Raw genomic sequence first — 20,423 nt, forward strand, 5'->3', positions numbered from 1 at the left:
TTCAAATTCTGTAATTCCTCCATATCATTCCCAGATAGAATAATATCATCAACATAGACTATCAATATGGCCATTTTCCCGGCATGAGACTTCTTGACAAATAAAGTATGATCAACCTGACCTTGTTTGTAGCCCAGCTTCAGGACTGCTTTTGTGAATCTATCAAACCAGGCTCGGGGAGATTGTTTGAGGCCGTACAAGGATTTTTGGAGTTTGCAAACCTGATTCTTTGCCATACTTCCTTCGAAACCAGGTGGTATTTCCATGTAGACTTCCTCTTCTAGGTCACCATTTAGAAACGCATTTTTTATGTCCAGTTGTTGCAAGCACCAATCTTGATTCACAGCCAATGAGAGAAGAATCCTGATAGTGTTCAGTTTTGCAATAGGAGCAAAAGTCTCCTGATAGTCTATCCCATAGGATTGTGTAAACCCTCTAGCTACCAAACGAGCCTTGAATCTCTCGACTGATCCATCTGCTTTGTATTTTATGGTGAAAATCCACTTGCACCCCACGGGCCTCTTCCCAACCGGCAAATCTGTGATAGTCCACGTCCCATTCTTCTCAAGTGCATCAATCTCATCTTGTACTGCCTTCTTCCATTCTAACATTTTGAATGCCTCTTGTATTGTGTTGGGAACCTGAGTATCATCAAGAGAAGTAGCAAATGCTCTGTAAGATGGTGATAGTCCTTCATATGTAACATAATTCCCAATTGGATGATCTGTACATCTCCTAACACCCTTCCTCAATGCAATCGGCAGAGTAGAATCATCAATGCTGGGAATTAACACCTCTCCAGCCCTATCCTCACCTATGTTATCTTCAGGAAGACTTGAATTGGAGTCAATATATTGGCCACATGTTGACTGTGATCCATGCTCTAATTCCTGTCTTTTCCTCTTCCTGATGTAAACTTGTAAGTTCTCATTAGCAAGTTGTGGGGCTATAGGTTGAATAGGCATGGGAGACTGGATGGTCACAGGAGAAGGAACATTTGTGTGCTGGGCTGGCTGGACTGATGATGGCATGGGTGTGGACAACTCAGTAGGCGCGAATTGGGAAGGATTTGGTAACTCTGAGTGAAAAGAAGGTACACCCTCAAGAAGAGACTCCCAAACTTGATGTTCATTCATGCTCTCCCCCTGAACATGAGATTTGGGATAGAAGAAGACATGTTCAAAGAAAGAGACGTCCATGGTGGTGTAAAATCTTTTGTTGGTTGGAGAATAGCATTTGTACCCTTTTTGGGTTGGAGAATACCCTAGGAAAATGCACTTATTGGCTCGAGGAGCAAATTTGCTACGATTTTGAGGATACACATGAACGAATGTTGTGCAACCAAATACTTTGAGTGGTAAATCAGAAGAAGCTGCACGGGTGTGAGGAAATTGTTTTAAGAAAAGTTGACGTGGGGATTGAAAGGTAAGCACTCTGGATGGCATACGGTTAATCAAATAGGTAGCTGTGAGAATAGTTTCCCCCCAGAAATAGTTTGGAACATTAGAGGAAAACATAAGGCACCGGGCAACCTCCAAGAGATGTCTATTCTTGCGTTCAGCCACCCCATTTTGTTGTGGGGTATCAACGCAAGAACTTATGTGGATAATGCCGTGATTTTGAAGATAAGTACTGAGACTACTAGTAAAGTATTCTTTTGCATTATCTGACTTGAGGACTTGAATTTTGGAATTGAATTGATTTTGAACCATAAGATTGAAGGTTTGAAAAATGTGCCCGACCTCTGACTTTTCTTTCATAAGGAAAACCCATGTTACCCGTGTATGATCATCAACGAATGTCACAAACCATCGAGTGCCAGAAATATTTTTTATCCGGGAGGGACCCCACACATCACTATGTACTAGAGAGAAAACAGTCGAAGGTTTGTATGGGATTTGAGAATATACTGTTCGAGTATGCTTTGCAAACTGATAAATTTCACAGTGATAAGATGCTGGATTTTTATTGATAAATAATCTGGGAAACAATTTTGCAAGGTAAACAAAGCTAGGATGACCAAGGCGATAGTGTAACATTATAATCTCACTATCTTTATTGACCTTAGAATTTGACACAGAATTGAAAGACTCTAACATACTCTGAGACTGTACGCAACTTGCTTGAGAGACTTGGTTTGAGAATTGGCCACATGAGAGGAGGTAGAGCCCGGAACACAGTTCAGCACTGGCAATCATCTTCCCCGATTTCAAAAACACACGAGTTTGGATAAAATTTAGTAACACATTGGAGATCACGGGCCAGTTTGCTAATGGACAAAAGATTACAATCCAAGTTTGGAACAAGGAGGACAAAGTCAAGATATAAGTCTTTAGTAAGTTTGATAGAACCTGTCCCGACAATTTTTGACTTTGAACCATCAGCAATATGGACGGATGAATGACCATTACTTGGCTTGTAATTTTGAAGAATGGCAGCATCTCCTGTCATGTGATCAGAAGCACCTGTGTCCACTATCCACGGCTTCATTCCTCTTCGATTAGCAGTGAAGGCTACATTGGTAGTACTGCCATTGCCAACTTGGCTTAATAGTTTCTGTAGCATCTCCATCTGCTCTTTGTTGAATGGACTCGGCTCGGGAACAGATGTGCTCTCAGAGTTGGCAGCCACGTGTGCTCTGCCATCTCTGTCAAACCGTGGCTTTGGTTTCCAATCAGCCAGTTTGCCATGAAGCTTGCAACAAGTCTCCTTATAATGGCCTGGTTTCTTACAATAATCACACCAAGGCCTATCCCGTTTCTGACGATCTCCACCACTATTATTCAATGACCGAGCAGCAAGGGCAGAGGCATCCAATGTTGGGACAGGTTGCTCTTTGGATCCCATCATCACTTTCTTTCTACTTTCTTCACGCCTAACCTCTGAAAAAGCCTCCCTGAGACTTGGCAAGGGTTTAATGCCCATGATTCGGCCTCTAACATCATCCAATTCCCTGTTTAGTCCTAGGAAAAACTTGAACAGTCTCTTTTGTTCCACAATTTTCCTGTATGTTGCTGCATCATCAGAACATTTCCATGAGTGAGTCTCGAATAAGTCAAGGTGCTGCCAATACCTTGTGAGTGTGTTGTAATTCTGAGTAACTGTCTGCTCTTCTTGGCGGAAGTCATGTAGGGCTGATTCAACCTGAAAAAGTTCTGAAGTATTTTCAGAACTTGAGTAAGTTTCTTTGGCTGCATCCCATATGTCCTTTGCAGTCCTAAACAGCAAGAAATTTTCACCTATGTCATTGTTCATGGAATTGATAAGCCATGACATGATCATGCTGTTTTCAATCTTCCACTTCCTGAAACCCAGTTCTGTAGTTTCTGGCATGGCTGCTTCTCCAGTGAGGTACTCATCATTTCCTTTACCGCAAATGAACAGCAACACAGATTGTGACCACTGTAAATAGTTATGGCCATTTAATTTGTGTCCTGTGATGAGAATAGGAGAGGAATCACTGCCACCAAGGTTTGGAATTTCAGATCTGCCCCCTGATTCTGATGACGTGACGCTGGATACTTGTGATGATGCCATTCCGTATTTTGTCATGAACCGGAAAGGTAGAATAACACTTCCCAAGGCACGTGCAGGGATTGGAGTTGAGAAAAAATAGCCGGAGGACGTTGGAAAAACTGATCGGAGGGCCCGCGGAGGCAAAAGAACCCCAAAAGAGGCACGTGCAGGGCTCGAATGGCAAAAACAGGTACGAAGGGTGGCTGGTCGGCGTCAGGCGAGCTTGGAGTAGGAAGCGCATCGCCGGAAAGTGGCTCACGCGCCCTCACGCGCCGGCGCGTGAGATGCAGTCGCCGGCCGGAAAAACGCGCGTGGGCGGCGCGTGGATGGTTTTCTGGCTCCGGTGCTTTGGGAAAAGTTGGAGATCTCCTCCAGGCGCTCCTTGCGGTGTGAAAAAAATCGTCGCCGGAAAAGTTCGCCGGAAAAGTCGCCGGCGGTGACTGTTTTCTGACGACAATTCGACCGACCGGAAAGCGTTTTCTTCCTTGGCTCTGAGAACAGGGATTGATGATCGGAATGAAAGATGGCCAGAGAGAGATGACCGGATTGAGAGATGGTCAGAGAGATTTGGCCGGAATGAATGATGGCCTGAATAAGAGGTGGCCAGAAGGGATTAGGGTTTCAGAAAACTGGCTCTGATACCATGAAGAAATTCTGAATTCCTTTATTGATTCTGTAGGTACACACTATACACATATATATACACAAAAGACAGAATAAGAAAATATCAATCTAGCTTGATTCTCTCCTAAAATTAGGAAACTGAATCATCCTAAATGATCTCTCCTTTTTTTTTTCCTAAAATACTTTCCTAAATTAAAACCCTAAGTTTGAATGCCAAATTTCAACACCTATGATAATTGTGGGACACATGATAATGTTGGTAAAGGTGTTATGCAACAGAGATGCACTTCCAATAATTGCTACATATTGCTCTTGTATGTAATAAGGTTAAGCTAGAAAAAGTTGATTGTTATTGCTAATATTGTGACGTTTTTTTCCTTTACTGTAAATCTAAGTAATCTAATCTCTGAATTTTAGGAATTGTACAATTAGTGAATGGCAATTCTTTCCTTTTTAGTGTTGAGAAGTCCTATATATCATGTACTAATTCATTCAGAAATAAGATGTGTTATTCATCTTCATCATTATGTATCAGATCTGTAGGAAAACTTTTGGCCTTCATTGCAGTTGGAATTTTTTTTTAGATTGCGCAACCTTCTTTGCCGGAGAATACCAGTTTCCTTTTTTTGTTTCCTTCCACATTCCTACCATCAATCATGTTTGAAACATTAGAAGCAATCTCTACAGTCCCTGTTTCAAATGTCAACATCCAACCTCTAACATCAAGAGAATACCAAGACCTTTAGGTATCGTTTCGATGAAATGGTTGAAATTATTTGGTTTGGTCACAGCTGGTGAAAACGTTCTTGAAAGGCAAAAGGAAATTAGGTCACTTGATCAATCCAGATGAGCAAAGATGATCCTAGATTTGGTGCATGGGATGAGACAAATTCCATGATCATGTCATGGCTTTGGAACTCTATACAATCAGAGATCAGTGGGCTTTACATGCTGCTCACTATTGCATGAGTGATAAGGGAGGCTGTTCGACAAACATATTCAAAAGTGCATGATGTAGCTTAAATTTATGAGATCAAAACAAAGATTACAACCATAAAACCATGTACTTTATCTATGATTGAATATTATAATATCATGAAAGGATTGTGGCTTGAATTATATTACTACAAATTTCAAGACAAAGTGTAGCGAAGATATCCTATTGCAGTTGTTTGGCGAACATGAGAGATTTTTTTACTTTCTTGTTGGCCCTAATGTAGAATTTGATCAAGTACATGTCCAAGTTCTTGGCAAGGAATCTTGGCCACCCCTAATGAAGTCTTCTCACTCAAATGAGCTAAAGAAGGACGGCGGATAGTGATGTTTGATAATCTAACTTCTAAAAGTTTAGCCTTTGCTATAACAGCTCCTTCTAGTGTACTGCTAATTAAAAATAATGGCAGCAACAACAATGTAGATTCTAGAAAAAATGAGGGGCCTTGACCATCCAACAACAAAGATAGCTTATAGTGTAATTACTATAAGAAGCCACGACACACCAAAGAAACTTGCTAGAAACTTTATGGCAAACCTCAACCCTTTGGTAGAGGCACTGGAAACCAAAGTGCTGAGCAAGGAGGGCAAGCTAATATGGCTTATTATGATGATGATGTTGCTTCAACTGCTTCAACTACTTCAACAATGGTGGTTTCAACAAGGATAAGATTGAAAGACTTTGAACCCTTCTCTTTTTACCAGACAAGCCAAGTGCTTCCTGCTCTTTGGCACAGTCAAGTAACTATCCCATTTCTCTTTCTCTTAGTGTCTCAAAGGATTGTTTTTTTAGGCCTTGGATCATCGATTTAGGTGCCATAGACCACATGAGCCATTTCTTTACCCGTTTCACTACATATAACCCATGCTCTGAATATAAAAAAATCAAGGTTGTTGATGGCTCGCTTGTAGCCATTGCTGGACAAGGAACCATTAATCTCACACCCTCTCTTACACAAATTTATATTACACATTCCTAAACTTTCAGTCAACCTATTGTCTATCCATCCTATTGTGTTTTTCAGGACCAGATTACACGAGCAATGATGGGGCATGCTAAGGAGTTGGGGGGAGGGGGGCTCTACTTCCTTGAAACTAGTAGTGGCAATGGTGATTGATAAACTCTTTCACATCTTTCAACAACATCTTCACCTAGTAAAGACCAAATTTGGCTTTATTATCTCCGTTTAGGATATCCACCTTTTTCTTTATTGAAGAAAATATTTTCTTTATTACTTACACATTTGGATGTTAATAGTTATTGTGAGACTTATGAATTGGCCAAACACCATCATGTGTCCTTTCCTTTGAGTAATAGAAAGTCTTCTACCCCTTTTGCATTAATTCATACTGATGTTTGGGGGCCCCTTGAATTCCAAATATTTTAGAGGCATGGTGTTTTGTGTTCTTTATTGATCATTGTTCTAGAGTGACTTGACCTTTCTTCTGAAAAATAAATCCGATGTGAGCAGTGTGTTTCATATTTTTCACAAAATGATTAGCAACCAATTTGGGGTCCAAATTAAAACTATTAGGTCTGATAATGGGAGGGAATATTTCAATCCAATACTATCCCCATTCCTTCAAAAGGAGAACATTATTCACCAGTCCACTTGCACAGACACCCCACAGCAAAATGGCATTGTTGAATGAAAAAATCGACACCTACTAGAAGTCACTTGACCCTTGTTGTTTTAGAAAAATATTTGTAAGTCATAATGGGAAAAGGCAGTTTTGACTGCTACCCACTTAATAAACTAGCTTCCCTCTAGGGTCTTAGGTCACAAAAGTTCAATGACTATTTTCTCTAAGTTTTTTCCTAACTTTCAAGGATTTTGCAAACTATCTCCTAAAGTGTTTAGTTATGTGTCCTTTGTTCATACCCATGGTCAATACCTCAACAAACTCAATCCACATGCTCTCCAATGCGTTTTTGTAGGGTATTCATAAACCAAAAAAAAAAAGGTACAAATGCTATCACTCGACCATAAGAAAATATTTCACCTCTATGGATGTTACATTTGTGGAACAAAAGTCCTTTTTCCCTATTCCTTATCTTCAAGGGGAGACTTTGATGAAAGACAAGGAAGATTTGTCATTCCTTGACCTACCTAATACTTCACATATAAGCACTATTGATACCACTAACTCTCAACTAACCAACTCCGACCCACCTATACCTCCCATGTCAAAGTCTAATGGTGAAATTTCAGAGAAAATTGGTCTTTCAATCACCCCACCACTATAGGTTTACTCAAGAAGGAAGCTACACATACCTAAACTTGTGCAATTCCAAGAATACGATCCTCTAACAGCAACTAAAACTTTAACTTTACATTTATTTTCATCATCTATACCATCTCCGGTTGTTCAAGATTTACACTTATCCATTGCCCTTAGAAAAGGGCCTAGAAAGTATACCCAACATCCCATTTCTAATTTAATTTAATTTCATAAATTGTCACCATGACACCGAGCTTTCCTTACACAACTAAATCGCATTGAAATCCCAGAAATAGTCCAAGAGGCACTTAGGGATGAGAATTGGAGAAAAGCCATGAGTGATGAAATGAGTGTTCTAGAGAAAAACAACACATGGGAGATTGTGGAACTTCCTAAAGGAAAGAAACTACTAGGGTCATAGTAGAATTGAGACAGTGTGTCCCCTTGAGTGATTCTAAGGAGGTATGTTCATGTACACTATAGACATAGTAGTTTTTTAACTGAAACTTGACATTAGCTCTTAGTGAGGTAGGACATGTCAACTAATCACAACAAAGGAGGATTTGGAACTCAAGGATAGTAGAGGTAATCTTGAAAGGCTAATAACTTTCACCTCATTAAATTACGAACACCAGTTCATAGGGAGACAATATGCAACAGATAGCAAGTCACGGACCTGAGCACTTGGTATCTTGTTATTATATACATAGGGTACTGGTATGCAGTTGATTCTCTATCGTGAGATGTTAAATCAACTTCAGAATTAGATTTTGAGGGAGTTGATATTATCCTATGAGTCCTAGGGGTCTCTACTTAAGCTCATATACCTTGATGACATGGTTTATAAGGGTTTGGATTGACTTTTGGTTCACTTATGTGCATAAGGGTGTTTTGATAATTTCGTAAGGTTGCATAGGGGTTAATGAACGGTATCTTTGAATTAGGCTAATTGATTAATTGGACAACCCTTAGGTTAATTAATCAATTAAGACATTTTTTAGACTAGATTAAGTGACCCAAGCTTATGATGGACTCGAGTTACTTATGCCCATTAGGAACCCTATAAATACCCTCTTATGGGTTAGGGTTTTAGTTTTCTTACACCATTTTCAAAATTCCAAAGAGAAAGCCTTAGCCTCAGTCCTCTACCGTTTGAGTGCCCAGATTTGAGGAAGAGTCATCGGATGGAACATTGTGGGCCTACGAGACTTCCAACGACTTCAAATTTGATCTTCACTGAAAGGAAAGGATTTGAGAACATCCAAATAATTGGTAAGGTTTTTTCATTTGAATATTTAGATCATTTTTTTTGTTTAAAAATGTGTTTTTGCTTTTGTTGCTAGGATTTAAATGCCCTAGGAAGTTATTGCATAAAGAATAAATTTGATGGGACTTCAGAAAAGTATAAGGCCAGATTTGTTGCCAAGGATTATACTCAAACATGTGGAGTGAATTACTAGGAGACTTGCATCGGTGGTAAAGATGAAAATTGTTAAAATTTTATTATCATTGGCAACTACCTGTGATTGAATGTTGCAGCAATTTGATGTCAAAAATGCATTCTTACATGGTGATTTAGGAGAAAAGGTGTATATAGATGCTCCACTAGGTTTAATAAAAGGTTAAAAACTAACCATGTGTGTAGACTCAAGAAGGCATTGTATAGACTTAAACAATCTCCTAAATCTTGGTTTGGAAGGTTCACCAAAGTCATGATAGAGATGGAGTTTCAACAGAGTTAGGGAGATCACACTCTCTTTACCAAACACTCCTCTTCTTTAAAGGTCACTGCTCGATATTTTATATTGATGATATCATTGTTAAAAGTGATGATTTAGAGGAGATAAAACAACTTAAACAATAATTTGCTAAGGAGTTCAAGGTAAAAGACCCAGGAAAGTTAAATTTTTTTTAGGAATCGAAATTGCTCACTCAAGAAATGGTATTTTTATGTCACAATGGAAGTACGCTCTTTATCTCCTTAAAAAAAAAAAGTAGGATGCTAGGATGCAAGCTAAGTGAAATGCTAATTAAATAAAATCATAGGCTAGGTGATTCGCTTGAATCGATAGTGGTAGAATGAGGGCAACATCAACGTTTACTTAGGAAATTAATCTACTTGTCACACACATGACTAGACATAGCATATGTTGTAAGTGTAGTGAGTCAATTCATGCACTCTCTCATGGAAGCACATCTAAAAAAATTCTCCGCTATCTAAAGGCTACACTAGGAAAAGGAATTTTGTTTAAGAAGAATAAAGAACTAAACTTACAAGCTTATACAAATGCATATTGAGCAGGATCAATGGCAGATCAAACATCAACATCAATGATAGATCGAATGTCAACATCAGATTATCATACTTTTTTAGGTGGAAATTTTAGTTACTAAAACAAGTAAGAAGCAAATAGTTGTTTCTAAATAAGTGTAGAAGCAGAATTCAGAGCAATAGCACAGGGAATTTGTGAGTTGCTCTGGTTAAAAATCATTCTTGATGATCTTGCAATAAGATGTGAAGGAACAATGAAGTTGTACAGTGATAACAAGTCAACCATCAACATTGCTCACAATCCTATTCAACACAATCATATTAAACATGTGGAGATTAACAAACATTTAATAAAAGAGAAACTGAATAGTGGGTTGATTTACACTCTATATGTTTCAACAAGAGGGCAACTTGTTGACATCCTAACCAAGGGACTAGCTAATCACTCATTACAAGCAACCATTGACAAACTAGGAATGGAAAATATTTATTCCCTAACCAAGGGACTAGCTAATCACTCATTACAAGCAATCACTAACAAGCTAGGAATAGAAAATATTTATTCTCCACCTTGAGGGGGAGTGTTAGAAAGTCGACATAATACAAAGTTAGGAATGAGTTGAATATTTTGTATTTAATTTAGGCTAGTTTCTAATATTGTGATATTTTTTTTCCTTTACTATAAATCTAAGCAATCTAATCCTTGAATTTTAGGAATATTACAATGAGGGAATGGTAATTCTTTCCTTTTTAGTGTAGAGGACCATATAAGTATATATATATTTATATGTATATATATGTATGTATGTATGTATGTATCATGCAGTGATTCTTTAAAAAATAACATGAATTATTTTTCTTTGTCATTATATTAATTATATGATTCTTCAAATAGTCATAAGCAAGGATTTAGAGGTAGACATTTCAGAACCAAAGAAGCCCCCTTGGTCCATGTCAATAGAACAAAGCATATCGGACAAACTCACAAGAAGATATTGCTCGCTACCTCCAAAACCTTTATGGTTAATTTAGATAGATATAATGATCACATACTTCATCCACCCTAAAATGAAGTTTTATTGGCAAGAACTACATATCAATTTTCAAAGACATCAAATTGATGGCCCTATTCCACTTATGTCTTACTTCACATCCTCCATTGGACCAAAAGGAAAAGGAAAAAAGACTTACATATGTAAAAATACTGTTTCAAATGGTTATTGATGATTTTAATGACACAAGTAAATCCACGCAGAAAAAGGAAGGCAGATGATCAATTGATTCTTTATAATGTTCAGCAAAATGAATGCATAGTTACTCTAGAATCAATATATGTATAACAATGGTAATAAAAGGCATGCCTGAAGTGCATTAGCATCTGTTGTCATCATATTTGTTATCTTTCCAGACGGGAAGTTCTTACGACCCTCATGGGTTAGTCTTAAAGATTTGCGGAATATAGCAGCCACCTACAAATAAAACAGTTAAATAGAAGTAGCAATATCACCATAAAATAACAATAAAACAAGAAGCCACATAAAATTCAAAATTGAAAATGTCAACCCACATTGACAGCCATAGAGGGGAAGAGTTCAGAGAAGTGCCAAATGAATTATCAGAAGGCTTCATTTATCAGAAGAAATCAGTTGGCATAAAACATATGAATTCCACTGGGATGGGCAAAACCAGCATAAAAAGGCAGCCAAAGCTGAAAGAGATGTACTCTCTAACAAGCATTATATAGATCCAAATATTTGTTAACTTAGAGAGATTCTATTACCAGAGTTGATCTTAGCCGAAAACCGACGCGCATAACATTCTGAAAGTACTGAGCTTCACAAAGCACCCCCAATGACTGGACAAAGTTAAATTGTCAAGTCAATAAAAGGAATCACAAACTAAAACTTCAGCTTGAATTAGATGTCAGTTAATTTTTACATTTGAATTCATATATGGTAACGATCATAGAAGCAACAGCATGTAAGCAAGAGGAGTGCAAATATTCATAGTGCAGGCAAAAAGAAAAATTCAACTAAAAATACATGAAAAGGGCAAGCAGTAATTCATTTTCCATGACTAGGACATGAATTGAAGAACGCCAGCATCAAGATCAACAAAATGATATACAATTCTATGGATGGGAAGCACATAAGAAAACTATACCAAACTGGACATAGATTACGGAAGAAAATTAACCACACACTATACTACAGCAGAAGGACCTGCAAAGTACAATTTCTTTCATCAGTCATTCCTGATATACTGGGAAACAAGAAGGGAAGAAAGATCACTGTCTTCTATCCCAAAGCCTAGAATTGACCAAGGCTCCTTGAGTGCACAAGGTAAAGAGAGAACTCTCCAGAAATTTTATTAAATAGAGAAGCAACAATGATGCTCATCCCCAATGGCCATCCGATAGTTCATGAAAAAAGCCAATCATGGGATTGATGAAAGAAAGGTAGATCATGGACTTGGTTTTTGGTTTATCAAGGATAGGTTCAAGCAACGGTTGAAATTCATGAAGTTTGAATCTGTATCAGCATGTAATATTCTGCATTGATATTCCTGTAATATTAACTCTCATTCTCCACTACTTTCACTTGGACTAGATCATTTTCTTTTTTCCTTTGAGGGTTTTTGTCAAAATTACATTGGTTAATTGACTTGTGGTATGGTGGATTTAGCATTAAATTAAACAAATTAGCCAGAACTATATTTTTTATGTATTTAGTAGGTTAATTACTGTTGAAAGAGAGAGAAAAAACCTTAATTCTCATTCATATTGTTAACTTCTTACAATAGAGAAATATATATATACAAGGCTAGGTTGAACTAACTACCATATATGTGACCTATATTAAGAAAGGAAAGAAACTTGTACACTATAAATAAATTATATTCAACACTCCCCTTCAAGCTGGAGCATATATGTCATATGCACCAAGCTTGTTACAAATGTATTTAATCCTAGGACCTCTGAGAGATTTAGTGAAGATGTCTACTAGTTAATCATTTGAATTAACAAAACTTGTAGCAACACACCCTGATGCGATCTTCTCTCTAATGAAGTGACAGTCAACTTCAATATGCTTGGTCCTTTCATGAAAGACTGAATTGGATGCAATATGTAATGCGGCCTAATTGTCACAGACTAGCTTTATCTGTTCATCTTTTCCAAATCTCAATTCCTGAAGGAATTGCCTCAACCATATGAGTTCACATGTTGCCAAAGTCATAGCTCGATACTCAGCTTCGGTGCTTGATCTGGCCACTACATCTTGTTTCTTACTCTTCCAGGATATTAAGTTATCTCAAATAAAAACACGATACCCTGAGGTGGAACGCCTATCTAAGGGTGAATTAGCCCAGTCTGCATCTGTGTAACCAACAATTTGGGTATGGCCCCTGTTTTCATACAACATACCTTGGCCTGGTGTTCCTTTAATATATTGAAGAATGCGGATCACAACATCCCAATGGTTGTCACATGGTGATTGTAGAAATTAACTAACCACACTCATAGGAAAAGAGATGTCTGGTCGAGTGATGGTGAGGTAGTTTAGTTTGCCTACAAGTCGTCGATATCTCCCAGGATCTCTTAGAGGCTCCCCCTGTCCTGGTACAAGTTTGACATTTGGATCCATAGGAATGTCAATGGGTTTACATTCTAACATACCTGTTTCTTCCAAGATGTCTAAGGCATACTTCCTTTGTGACATAACCACACCTGAACTGGATTGAGCTATTTCAAGTCCCAGAAAATACTTGAGTTTGCCCAAGTCTTTGGTTTGAAAGTGGTTGAAAAGGTGTTGCTTTAGTCTTTGGATACCCTCCTGATCACTGCCTGTAATGACAATGTCATCCACATAAACTACCAAATAGATGCACTGGCTCGAAGGGTTATGATGATAGAAAATTGAATGATCTGCTTCACTCCAAAGCATTCCAAACTCTTGAACAACTGAACTAAAACGCCCAAACCATGCCCGAGGAGACTGTTTCAAGCCATTTAGAGAGCGGCGTAACTTGCACACTAAACCAGACTCCCCCTGAGCAACAAAACCAGGTGGTTGCTCCATATACACTTCCTCGAGAAGTTCACCATGAATGAAAGCATTCTTAATATCCAACTGATAAAGAGGCCAATGACACATAGCTGCTATGGAGAGAAATAAACGAACAGAAGCAATCTTGGCAACAGGAGAGAAGGTGTCACCATAGTCACAACCATAAATCTGAGTATAACCTTTAGCAACCAAGCGGGCCTTAAGGCGATCAACCTGACCATCAGGACCAACTTTAACAGTATAGACCCAACGACATCCAACTATAAATTTACTAAGAGGTAAAGAAACAAGATTCCATGTGCCATTGGAGTGCAGAGCAGCCATTTCATCAACCATTGTCTGTCGCCACCCAGGATGAGAAAGTGCCTCACTAGTGTTCTTAGGAAGAGAAACAAAGGATAAAGTAGAGACAAAGGCAGAATAGGATGAAGATAATCGATGGTAGCTCAAAAAATTATAAATAAGATGAGGATTACGAGTAGATCGATTACTTTTCTGAAAAGCAATAGGCAAATGGTCAGTAGATGACAAGGTAGGAGAAATCGATGGGACAGGAGGTGAGTCATCAGGTACCTCAACTGAAGAAAGAGGAGGAGCAACAACACGATGTCAACGATGATAAACCTGAAGAGGATGAGAGAGCGCATCGGAAAGGGGGGATATATAGGGAAGTGGCAATACTTCAGAAATGGGAAGAGATTAAGAGTATAAGAAGAATGAAGAGTCCTCAAAGAAGGTGACATCAACGGAGAGAAAATAACGATGAGTGTTAGGGGAATAACAATGATAGCCCTTCTGAAGTCGAGAGTATCCCAAGAAGATGCATTTCGTAGCCTTGGCGGAGAGGTTGTCCTGTCTAGGTGTGAGAGTATGAACAAAACAAGTACAACCAAATACATGAGGAGGAAGGAAATAAAGAGGTTGGGTAGGAAAAATGAGGGAATGAGGGATTTGGTCATGTAATATAGATGAGGGCATACGATTAATCAAGTAACAGGCTGTAAGAACAACATCCCCCTAAAAACGAAAAGGAACATGACTATGGAGAAGGAGAGTACGAGCTGTCTCAACAAGATGTCGATTTTTACGTTCAGCAACCCTATTTTGTTGAGGAGTATGAGCACAAGATGACTGATGGAGGATCCCATGTTGGGACATAAAAGAAGTAAAGGGTGTAGAAAAATATTCCCAAGTATTGTCACTACATAACACTCGAATAGAAACATTGAATTGTGTTTGGATTTCAACATAAAATTTCTGAAAAATAGAGAATAACTCAGCTCGATTTTTCATTAAAAATAACCAAGTACATCTTAAATAGTCATCAATGAAAGTGACAAAATACTGAAATCCTAAAGTAGACGTAGTCCGACATGGACCCCAAACATCAGTGTGGACAAGTTCAAAAGGAGACTTTGCCCGATTATTCAAATGATTTGGGAACGAGACACGAGTATGTTTCCCAAGCTAACACGACTCACACGCAAGCGACAAAACAAAGTGGAAAAACGAGGGACCATCTTTTGGAACTTGGAGAGACTAGAATGACCCAGACGATTGTGAATGAGAAGAGGAGCATCGGTGGAAATGCAAGCTGCAGGAGATGAAGGTGATGTGAGGTGATAGAGGCCTTGAGACTCACGCCCTATGCCAATCGTCTTCCCCGTATTCCGGTCTTGCAAGATCACAGATTTATCAGAAAAAGTGATAGAATAGTTAAGGGTGCGAATTATTTTGCTGATGGAAATAAGATTAAAATGACACTCAAGGGCATAAAGGACAGAATGGAGAGGTAGGGAAGAGAGAGGATGAGCCAAACCAATACCTTTAGCCATAGTTTGGGAACCATTAGCTAAAGTAACAGTAAGTAAGACAGGGGTAGTAGTAATAGAGGAGAAAAGGTGTTTCTTACCAGAGATATGATCAGATGCTCCAGAATTTAGAATCCACGGGCCAAGAGAAGGAGACTAAGTAAAACAGACTGAGACATTACCGGTCTGAGTAGAGGAGAGGCGTAAGAGACGAGCAAACACATCATCCAAAGATGGTACTGATGGACTAGCAAGAATCTGATCTCGAACAGACTCAAGATCTGGATGGAGGCCAATGAGGGTTAACACCATAAAGAACTTGTTAGTCTGTATTTGTTGAACTTCAACACCATTAGTGAAGGGCATCAAAGTTAAGAACTCCTCCTTAAGAGACGCAATCCAGCCAATATAAGTAGACAGATCCATGTCCTGCTGTCTCACATGAACAATATTAGAAACCACCTTATAAAATCGTTGAATATCATTCGTGTATAATCTTTTAGCCTGAGTAAAAAATTTAAAGCAGGTTTTGTAGGCACGAAGATGATGGAAAATTTTGGGATGAACTGATTGCCATAATATGCTGCATAATTGTGCATCGATCTTCTTTCATTTCACTTTGTCAACATCAGGTATAGCATCCTCAGGTGTAACAAGATGATCCTCATAACCTTGTCCCATAAACCAGAGTTCCACGAATGCTGACCAAGAGAGATAATTCTCACTACCAATCAATTTTTCCGATGTGATAGTAAGAGATCCAGAGATGACGGATGCAAAAATGGGATTTTTAGTCGCCATATCCACTTCACCGGAGATTGAATCACGTTTGGATCGAAGAGAGCCCTAAAGGGAGGTTGGATCATAGCTGTGGAAGAAGAACCTGGTATGTCGGGACCCAAACAAAGGAGAAAAGTGACTGGGGATGAAGAAGAGGCCTTCCCAAGGCACACATAGGTCTCGACCAAGGAAGGGAGCTGCCGTCAGAGGCCGGAGGAGGCTGAAAGAAGACCCGCGGAGGCTAAAATGCCAAAAAAATGGAAAAACAAGGTTCGGAGAGGACTAACGGAGGCTTAGGAGTACAAGACAGCGCCGGACGAGCCTACTAGAAGAAGCTCGGCACCGGAAAGTGGGCCATGAGCCCTCACGCGTCGGAGCGTGAGATTCAGGCCGCCAAAGAAGAGTGGCGCGTGGGTGGGTTCTTGGCTCCGGTGCTTTGAGAAAAGTTGCAGATCTCCTCTTTGCCCTCATGATGATGTGATCGGTGTCGGAAAATATTGTCGGAAAAAAGTCGCCGGAAAATTTGCCAGAAAATATCGTCGGAAAAATGTTGATGGTGATGAGAGTTTTCTGACCACGATATGGCTGACCGGAAAGCTTTGGGAGATGGAAAAGGTGACCGGAATGAAACACTGTCACTGGACGGATTCCCGGAATTAATTACACAGGTAAACCAAAAAGAATAAAGTTTTCTCCCTTGGCTCTAATACTATGTTGAAAGAGAGAGAGAAAACCTTAATTCTCATTCATATTGTTAACTTCTTACAATAGAGAAATATATATATACAAGGCTAGGTTGAACTAACTACCATATATGTGACCTATATTAAGAAAGGAAAGAAACTCGTACACTATAAATACATTATATTCAACAATTACATTGCTTAATTAATAGTTGCAGAAATTTTAGTGCAAGAAAAATGAAAAAGAAACACTAATGAATAATGCATTTTAAAGAAAAACCTAAAATTCTCTTATATATGTATATATATATATATGTATATATATATATTCCCCTTGAAAGTCGTGGGATTGAATTACACTAATTGAGCTCGAAAGTTGTTGATGTACTAAATGTTTTACTTGAAAATCATGTGTTTGGTCCTAGCCTGGATTTACCTGATCTTGGGTGTAATCTTTAGTATAAAGCTTAAGCCCAGCTTGATGAAGAATATTACATTATAATTTGATCAAATCTGTATCCAATCTGAGAACAAAAAGAAAATAATTTGCAACTTCTTTCCTTTCTTAGGCTACCTCTGGTAGGAGTTTATTTTCTTTATTCTGAGAATATTCTTCTAGAAACTCTTTCCCTTCCATTTCTAGGTCTTTAATTATGACAGAACATAGGAACTAAAGTTTACTGTAATTTCTCTGAATATTTCTAGCACCAGGAAGAAAATAAGAGTATTGAAATTCAGTAACTTTGAACCAAGCAAGTACCAAATAGCGCAAAAAATTGAAAGGTAGGAAGAAAACATCCATATTGTTTGGGCTTTAGTCTAATTGGGTTCACAAACACTATTGGTTCATTAACTTATATCAAAGCTTTGGTTTGCAGTAGATCATGAGTTCAAATCTTATTGGCTTTTATTGTCTCTATTTATTGAGACCACAAGCAAGCCTAAAGAAGATTGTCTGTGATGTAGGGTGTTAGGGCTTTAGCCAATTGGCTCGATATACATTATTTGTCCATTACTTAACAGTGTAAACTTTTAGGTCAAACTGATGCTTAATTATCCTAACTTGCTGAAGTCCTTTACAATTTGGATATGTTTTTTTTCCCATTACTCAACAACTAGAGCTTTTTGGGTTAATTGGTAAATTAATACATTGTCCCACAATTATCTGTTTGGTGGTGCTTATTGTTTTCTCCACAAGGGAGGGTTTTAGCTTACAGATTTGAAATATTATGTTTTATGAATATCCTTCTGTTTCCTGGACATAAGCCAGCAAGGTAAATGCTGGAACATATTCAAACCAGTAAAACTAAGATGTGTAAGGATAGAAAATCACTTAAACTGAACATGACACTTCCAATTCACTAATCATTATCAGTCATCATTTTAAAGCTCATTGTTTCAGAACTTCTTCTAAGTTCCAATATTCATCATTAGACTGGCCCCAAAAAGTGGAACAAGGTGGGGAAACTAAATGACTTGGATAAATCTTTTTAGCACACCAAAGAGAAAAAGTGACAAGACAAGTGACATGGTTTCCTTTATTTATTAGAAATAAGCCTGAAAAGAAAAGACAAGATAGGAAGTCTTACCACCCCAAGAAAAATTGAGAATGCATAGATATAACCAATCCAAGCTGGATCACCTCGTTGCATCGACTGCAGGCCATGTAAAACCATTACAAACTTCTATGGTCCAAACACAAATTATAAGCCTCATAAATAGGTTTTCTGCATACCTACAATGAAATTTTATTAAGAGAAAGAAATAAGATTCAATAAAATCATATAAATTCGAGCCAAAGCTAACTGTTTAAATTTTCATGTTATAGAAATCTTTGGCTAAATGAAAAATCTTTCTCATCCTCACAGATGATTCTTAAAGAGAGACCTCATAGCATCAAGAAAGTTCCATACTTCAGAAATAACAAGAGAATCATTTTGAGAAATGAAAAAACTACTTTGGACACTGCTAGTTGCTTTTATATCTAAATACTGTAATGTCAACAGTTTCCCAGTGGTTGTAAGTTTGAGGTATAAGGATATAGATTAAATTTCATTTTAACCAGGATAATACAAAAATGTTATAAGGTGCATAGGAAACAACATCAAAATATTACAATGTATAGAAAAATGCCAGAAAGCTAAAAAAGAGCACAGTTAAATATGAACAAGCATAATAGATATATTAGAAGGTCTATACATGACATCAGTGTGAAATCAGAGAAATGTTGGTCTGTAGAAACTTATCTAAATAATAATTGCATGCATGAATGTGTGGTTAAATGGAGCAACCCAAAGTACTAAAGAAATTGAACATCTATGATATGATTCTGAGTAAAAGAAGTATCACATCAATATAGCATCTAAAAGCATAAGCATCCAACTAGATAGGGGAATATTTATGCCCCTTGGGTTGCGATTTGTATGTTGTCTGGTTTTTCGTTTTGCATTGTACTGTTTCTCTTCCTTTGTATCCTCTTGAAGGACTCTTCACCCTTCTTCTATAACTATTTCATTTTTTTTCCTTTTCTTTTAACTAAAACATTATTGTTTCAAGTTCTCATGAAAAAAATGAAAAAAAAAAAAGAAAAAAGGAAAGAAAGAATGAAGATCCTTCCTATTGAGCATTAAAAAACTAAGCAAACTTTAAATAAGTTGTAATTCAAAATACAATATTTTATCAATATATAAAATAAGACATACCATTAGCATATATGAACTTTTTTATCACTTAAAAGTAAAATGAAATAAGATACATACACAGCAAGTTCAATTATGTACTTGTCCTCCATAGTACAGTACCGTGTTATCTGCCATAATTAATACATCTTTGTATTCCAAGTTCTAACATACAGATTTCAATGTTGAAAACTCCTCAATGCCATATTGTATATACATATAGCTGCATGAAAATAACTAATTGTCTACATTTTGTTGTATATTTTTTATCATTAACTGTATTATAATAAAAAAGCTGATGTAAATTCGATAATCAAAAGTATTTTTCAAACAAAAGCAACACAAAAAGAATATAAAAACACACTAATTATAATTTATGAAAAGTGCATTACAAACCATTTGCGCTACGGAGTTTGTAGAAGTTTGCTAGCCCAATTCCTCTCCAAGGAAATGGAGGAAGAAAAAATAAAACCATATAATGAAATTTCCTATATGAGGCAAGCAATACTACAGGAACTACTTTTTCTGGACACAAACATAGTTTGACCTAGACAACCATTAAATAAGGCTATTTCTAGCTAGTAATAAACTGAGAGTTAAACAAATAAAGCTAGAAGGGATCCTGCATTGGTAGACAACATAGTAATTTCTTGGTAAAAAAGCAACTAACCTGTAAGAGATGGTTCAGTAAGACTGGCCCCACAAACTGAGAAAGATCATTGCCAATCTACAAGATGTTGAAAGCAAATCCTTTAGCTCCATATGTCATCAAACAT

The 20,423-nt window shown here is 37.7% G+C and overlaps 1 protein-coding gene across 2 annotated transcripts in view; it reads right to left on the reverse strand.

Annotated features, from left to right (window-relative positions):
• LOC117922918 (ABC transporter C family member 12-like) overlaps nucleotides 1-20,423 on the reverse strand; it is a 59,219-nt gene that overhangs the window by 28,060 nt on the left and 10,736 nt on the right. For both annotated transcript variants that reach the window (XM_034841140.1, XM_034841141.1), the window contains exons 9-12: nucleotides 20,318-20,374; nucleotides 18,559-18,624; nucleotides 11,409-11,483; nucleotides 10,990-11,097 (exon numbers count right to left, since the gene is read on the reverse strand). In XM_034841140.1, coding sequence (XP_034697031.1) covers nucleotides 10,990-11,097; nucleotides 11,409-11,483; nucleotides 18,559-18,624; nucleotides 20,318-20,374 — 306 coding nt within the window. The remainder of the gene's footprint in view (nucleotides 1-10,989; nucleotides 11,098-11,408; nucleotides 11,484-18,558; nucleotides 18,625-20,317; nucleotides 20,375-20,423) is intronic.

This window comes from Vitis riparia, chromosome 10 (assembly GCF_004353265.1).
Source record: "Vitis riparia cultivar Riparia Gloire de Montpellier isolate 1030 chromosome 10, EGFV_Vit.rip_1.0, whole genome shotgun sequence".
Lineage (NCBI taxonomy): Eukaryota > Viridiplantae > Streptophyta > Magnoliopsida > Vitales > Vitaceae > Vitis > Vitis riparia.